The 6,726-nt window shown below is 48.0% G+C and overlaps 1 protein-coding gene across 1 annotated transcript; it reads left to right on the forward strand.

Moving 5' to 3' along the window:
* Positions 1-2,477: 2,477 nt before the first annotated feature.
* RTP1 (receptor transporter protein 1) lies at positions 2,478-5,751 on the forward strand. The gene is made up of 2 exons (XM_025377299.1): positions 2,478-2,797; positions 4,568-5,751. Exons 1-2 carry the CDS (start codon positions 2,526-2,528, stop codon positions 5,085-5,087), a joined length of 792 nt encoding a protein of 263 aa, XP_025233084.1. The 5' UTR covers positions 2,478-2,525; the 3' UTR covers positions 5,088-5,751.
* Positions 5,752-6,726: the final 975 nt, after the last annotated feature.

Below are 6,726 nucleotides of genomic sequence, written 5' to 3' on the forward strand. Positions count from 1 at the left end.
AATGATATAAACTTCATTTGCAATTCTTGGGGTTTGTAATGGCCACGTGAATGATGAAGAAACACGTATTTAATGAGCAGATGTTATGTTCTAGATTCCATGCTGAGTATCACAATGGCTAAAGCTGGGGCTTTGTAGACAGTCATATAGGTTCAAGTCCCAATTCAACTAGTTATTAGCTGTTAAATCTTGCACAAGTTATCTAACCTCTAGACTTTAGCTTACATATCTGCAAAATGGAGCTGCTGCTGCTATACCTACTTGTCAAGGTTGTTATTGAATGAAATAAGTTGATATTTATAAAGCACCAGAACAATGCCTTCTAAGCACTTACCAGGTAAGTGCTATATAGTGATTGCTACATAGTAGTGCTATATAGTGATTGCTGTTACTATGCAAATTAAAAATATATTCGTGTAAAACATTAACATGTATTTTTACTAGGATGAAAAGATACAGATTACATATATTAGAATTGCTACCTACGAGGCTACGTGGAAATTTTCTTTTTTTAAAAAAAGCGGCCAGGTGCGGTGACTCACACCTGTAATCCCAGCACTTTGGGAGGCCGAGGCGGGCAGATCACCTGAGGTCAGGAGTTTGAGACCAGCCTGACCAACATGGTGAAATCCCATCTCTACTGAAAACACAAAATTAGCCAGGTGTGGCGGCGCATGCCTGTAATCCCAGTTACTTGAGAGGCTGAGGCCAAAGAATCACTTGAACCCGGGAGGTGGAGGTTGCAGCGAGTCGAGATTGTGCCACTGCACTCCAGCCTGGGCAATAAAGCGAGATTCTGTCTCAGAAACAACAACAACAACAACAACAACAACAACAACAACAGCAACAACAACAGCAACAAAGCAACCAGGTAAGCCATTCTAGAGCCCCTATTTTTAATCACAGCAGATACTGTTTTGTTATTATCCCAGTGAGAAGATGAATAAACTGAGGATAAAATAGTATAAATCAAGGCATCAAACATTCATGAAGCGGCAGGAGAAGCACTTGGAAGATGGTTTCTGCTATCAGACGGGTGATTTTTAGGTCCTTCTTTTTCATCACTAAACTTCAAGATCTGCTGTCTGCCTGAAATTCATACTGTTTGAAGAGCCTGCGCAGATTCTGCTAGCCACACCAGGCTTTTGGAGAGGCTGGAGTCAAGAGATGTGTTTTCTAATTGTAGGAAGTGTTGTCTCTAATCCTTGCAATGAGCTTCGCCAACAAGTTTTATACAAATAGATGGCAAGAGTGTAATGTGCGAAACTGAAATAAAACCGAAATGCCCTAAAAGACAGGACGGGCTAAATAAATTGTGCCTATCCATATAACAGAATATAGGTAGCCTATAATATCCTACTATGGAATATGACCTAGAAAAATATTCATGATATATTATTTTTTGAAAATGTCATAATGTGGTATGTAGAATGTATGTGGTGTGCAGAATGTGTGTGTATACACACACATATACACATGTACATGTACAGAAAAATGGTAAGTGGGATGTACATATCATAATGTTAACAGTAGTCATCTCGGGTGGGGTATTATGGAAGAGTCTTCCTTTTCTTTTCTTTCATCTATAGTTTGTAATTTTTCTAGAATAAACCCATACGATTTTTTCAAAGGAAAAATAATGTATTAAAAATAGCAGGAGAGGCAGGTATAGTAAAGGCTGTTTTGCCTGTGGGTGGTGCTCTTCTTCTACACTTCTATAATCAGCTTGGAAATAATCTTGTCTACTCCAGCCTGGCTGATGCAATGCTCCTACCTTTGTGCACAGGTGGCTGCTCTTGCACAAGGCCATTACAGCATGGATCCTATTGCACAATAATTGGGTACACAGTCAGCTACAAGCACTGACATAGAGCCTGGCACATGTCTGCAAACTCTACCGACATGTTAGGATATGTTTGACATGAATGAATTAATGAACTGGTCCTGGGGTCAACAGCTTGAATTTGTATACAGGCTCTGCCATTTATAGGCTAGGTGAGTCCCAGGCTCCTGATCTGTACTGCGGCAATAGTAATCATAACTTAAGAGACCTCCAATTGTGTTTTGAAAATGGCAAAGTGCTGGTCACAAGATGGCTGGGGGAGCCGAGGGACAGTTTATTATTATTGCTCCATCTACTAACAAATTTACATCTCCCCATCCCTTATTTCTCCTTGGCTCCCTAAGGCATCATGGTTACCATAGCAGCCAGATGCTGATGATGCCTCCAGGGTGTGGCAAGGTGAAACTGAGCCAGTTTCCAAGTCTTCACCCCCCCATACTCTTTCCAGGCCGAGGTGAGATGGTCTGAAGCTCAACCTCTGGTCAGGTCCTCTACCCTGTCTTGGATCACTTAGACCCACAAACTCTGCCTCTGCAATCTCAGTTCAGGGCCTTGAAACACCTCTTCAGAGACTCCCTCCTCCCCAAGCTCTGTCTTCTGGCACCCTGCCTGGTTGCCGTGGAAACAGGTTCCACTGCGGACAAAGGAGGGAGCTGGGTCCTGCTTCCTCCTGGTCTTGTCGATGAGGATTTTTAGACCTTGGAGACTGCGCTGCCCTGCCCTGCACCTACCCTCACTCTCCGTGTTCTCACTAAGGTGGAAATTGCCCTCCCTCACTACTGACAAGACCATGTGTAAAAGCGTAACCACAGACGAGTGGAAGAAAGTCTTCTATGAGAAGATGGAGGAGGCAAAGCCGGCTGACAGCTGGGACCTCATCATAGACCCCAACCTCAAGCACAATGTGCTGAGCCCTGGTTGGAAGCAGTACGTGGAGTTGCATGCTTCAGGCAGGTAAGTAGCCCAGGAAGGTGGATCCCTGCAGGCCGCCTCTAAGTCCCTAGCTCTAGGGCACCTTCCAAGGAGAGGAAGATTACATAGAACCCATGTGTTTAGCTTCAATCTCACTATGAGGCTGGCGTAGACTGGAAGTCAGAGAAAGAGTCCCTAATTGGGAACTAGGACACTTGAGCTGGATTTCAGTTCTTCCACTGATCACCAGTGTTACTCTTCCTCTCTGCGTCACAATTTTTCCATCTGGAAAATAAAGACATAGAATATACTTATGAGTCCTACACACTGACATTTTACATGTTTTCTATTTTAACAATCTCTTAAAAAGTAATTTAAGACCAGAGAAGAAGGGCTTGAGGCCCACTGAGGGTCAAGAGGTCTGTGTTCTGGTCCTGGGACCAGTTTAAATCTATTTAATTCAACTTAATTTCATTTAAAAGATTGAATACATGAGATGTGCCAGAAACTGGCTCTACTGTTGGCTCCAGGGCCCTTGAGGAATTCGATTTTCTTCTTGGACCTGACTTTCTCCATTTGCACAGTGAGAGGTCAGCCTGTGGTCCACAGAGCAGCAGGGTCAGCATCACCTGGAACTTGTTAGGAAAGCAGAATCGTGGGCCCCTTTTCGACCTGAATCAGAGTCTGATTTCAAGAAGAGTTCTAGGTGATGAGCATGTAAAAACTATCTGAGATGATTTTCTAGCACTCTTGTTCACGGGTCCAGAGTGTAGGGGCTTACCTTTGGGACATAAGATGGGGAGGCTGAGTGGTGCAGCCTGGAAGTCAGAAGCAAGGCCTTCCTGCCTGCCCCGATTCAGCCAATTCACTTCAATTCAGGAAACATTACTGGGCACCTGTTATGTGCTGGGCGCCGGCTCTGCCTGTAGCTGTGTGTACATGGATGCCTCTCTCACTCTCTTTTTCTCAGCATAAAACAAAAGATTAATTAGGTGATTTCCAGGTCCCTCTAGTTACATTTTTCAATCCAGGTTTTTTAGTCTGGTCTGAAAGGAGGAAACAGTCCTCAAAAGATGTGAGTGAACAAGAAGAGAATGAAAATGTGACGCTCCTAGACTGGCTGACAGGAGGGGTGTCAAGGGCTGGACACTTACAGGCGGGACTCAGGAGCTTCTCGAAGACCTGAGAGTCTGTGGGGGCTGAGTGGGGAGGACTTGTGGCTGCCCCAGACCTGGGTGGGGACCTGTAATCCCCAGCTGGCCCCAGTCAGGCCTGGGAGACTACAGGCCTTGGGGCTCTGGGCACAGACCGCCTCCACCTTCAGGCCTTGTGATGCATTAACTCTGGCACTGGCCTGGACGCTGAGAGCTAGTAATGGCGTCATTTTCTCCTGATTTGGATCTAGCCTGTTCACAGTCACGTGTTAACAGACAGAAATGTGCAGATGGATTATGTGTTTCTTATCTGGTGTGAGCAGGAAGGACTCGCCTAGTGCACCATGGGCATTTTGCAGATGAGGAATAAGAATGACGCCCAGCGCTGGGGTTGGAGGGAATTAGGCCTCTGGAAAGCACTGAGGAGGTAGAGCACTGCTGGATGCCAGGTGACATCCCGAGGAACCTGTTCGAGTCCTAAGGGCACTCGCAAGGCTGAGTGGCTTCCTGGGGAAAGCTAATGAACCCAGGGCACCGGCAACACACTTCCTCCACCTCCAGGCTCTGCGGAGCCCCCATGTCCCCTCACCCCATTCCTAGGGCTGTTTCCACCACCTCCGCCCGTCTTCTGTGCCTCCCTCTCCTGCCGTCTCCGCAGGTTCCACTGCTCCTGGTGCTGGCACACCTGGCAGTCACCCCACTTGGTCATCCTGTTCCACATGTTCCTGGACCGCGCCCAGCGGGCGGGCTCGGTGCGCATGCGCGTCTTCAAGCAGCTGTGCTACGAGTGCGGCTCGGCGCGGCTGGACGAGTCCAGCATGCTGGAGGAGAACATCGAGGGCCTGGTGGACAACCTCATCACCAGCCTGCGCGAGCAGTGCTACGGCGAGCGCGGCGGCCAGTACCGCATCCACGTGGCCAGCCGCCAGGACAACCGGCGTCACCGCGGAGAGTTCTGCGAGGCCTGCCAGGAGGGCATCGTGCACTGGAAGCCCAGCGAGAAGCTGCTGGAGGAGGAGGCGACCACCTACACCTTCTCCCGGGCGCCCAGCCCCACCAAGCCTCAGGACGAGACGGGCTCAGGCTGGAACTTCTGCTCTATCCCCTGGTGCTTGTTTTGGGCCACGGTCCTGCTGCTGATCATCTACCTGCAGTTCTCCTTCCGTAGCTCCGTCTAAGATTCCCTGGGTGGGCCCAGAGCCTGTTGAGGGTGCCAGTCAGCTGATGGGAAGGTAGAGGAGAGACCTGGGTTGGGAACAGTGTCAACTTCTAGTGCTGGTGATGCCACTGACTCAGTGGGGATCTTGGACAAATTATACATTTTTTCCCATCTATAAAACTTAGGGTTTGGGCAAGATCATTGGTTTATCATAGTGAAACCCAGGACCCCAAAGTTCTGCGTAGGTGCCTCAGGGACTTTTGGATTTGGAAAGTAGGCTAAGCTAGTGGGTGTCTCCAACTCCTGGTCTAACCACCCATCCTCCAACTCCTGCCTCCTCCTCTTGCTTCGATCATATCAGCTTTACTTTAGATGGGGTTCCATTTAAGATTTTTGTACAAAAAAAAAAGGTTTAACTACTTTTAAAAAGTTTGAAAATTAGAGGACTGGGTGATCTCAAAAGGGCTTTCCACAGTAATGAGCTCGACCTTGCTCTTATTAGTCCCTCACCCCTGCACCTCATGATCTCCCACTTTCTCTAGCTGCAGCCTTAAATTAGCTTCTTTGCCCACCCTGTGAGCCTCATCCATGATTCTGCCTTCACCACGCAGCAGAGGTTTCCGTTGAAGTGCACGAGGGGGGAGATCAGGCTGTTCCTTCGCTGCTGAGTACACAGGGTCTCTTGCTTTTGTTTCTCAGATTCCAGCTTCTTTCCACTCAGGGCAGATTCTGGGGTCTGCCTGCCTGAAAGATGGTGGTTGGGGTGGGGTCTCATGGAGCTAGGCTTCTTACCCACTGCGTATGAACTGGCAGAGAATTTAGGGGAGATTTAGAAGACAGAGTTTTAGAAGCAAAGCACAAGATCTCTGGGAAGCATTAGAATGGAGGGTCTTCAGAGTTCAGGGACCAAGTCTAGCGGATTCTCAGCCAAAATAGCAGGGGCCTGCCCTCCCGGGTTCTTTGCTGAAATTGTAGTTGAATGGCTTTCCCACATTGGCCAAGCTTGAGGCCTCTTGCCAAAGATCAGCTGTCCCCCTAAAGCCACAGGGATGGGGTATCTTCAGCAAGAGAGAGGATGTTAAAGATGTAAAATGCTTTGTCCATGGGAAAGTGCACAGATACGTGAGAGAACCTTACAAGGCTCTAAAATGAGATGTGATATGGCTTGAAATGGGAGGAGAGAAGACTTTCTGACAGTGGGGGTCTGGAATGGAATTGGTGGGGAGAGGCAGCAAGCTGCACTTTTCAGGGGCCTCACTTACCCCACCTCTGTTAATATCTTGACTCCCTCTCCTCCTTCCCTGCACTTTTGAGGGGCCTCATTTACCCTACCTCTGTTAAAAACTTGACTACTCTCCTCTTTACTAGAAAGTCACCATCATCTGTAGTGATGGAGGAAGGGGGGTCACTTATATAAAGATGGGACACTTTAATAAAGACAAGATATCTTCAAAAAGGCCTAGTAGTCATTAATGTGTGTTTGAGATTCCCCCACTGTCCCTGATCTGTAATGAGCTGTTGGTCCCCTCCATCCCGCCACCCTGTCTCCCCTTCTCTCCTTTCTGCCCCCTCACCCACTGCCACATGAGGCTCTATCTAGCTCCAGTTCTGGGCCAGTCTTGTCCACAGTCAGGAGGGATGGAGGGCAGTCATTCAGG

The sequence above is a fragment of the Theropithecus gelada genome, chromosome 2 (genome assembly GCF_003255815.1).
Source record: "Theropithecus gelada isolate Dixy chromosome 2, Tgel_1.0, whole genome shotgun sequence".
NCBI lineage: Eukaryota > Metazoa > Chordata > Mammalia > Primates > Cercopithecidae > Theropithecus > Theropithecus gelada.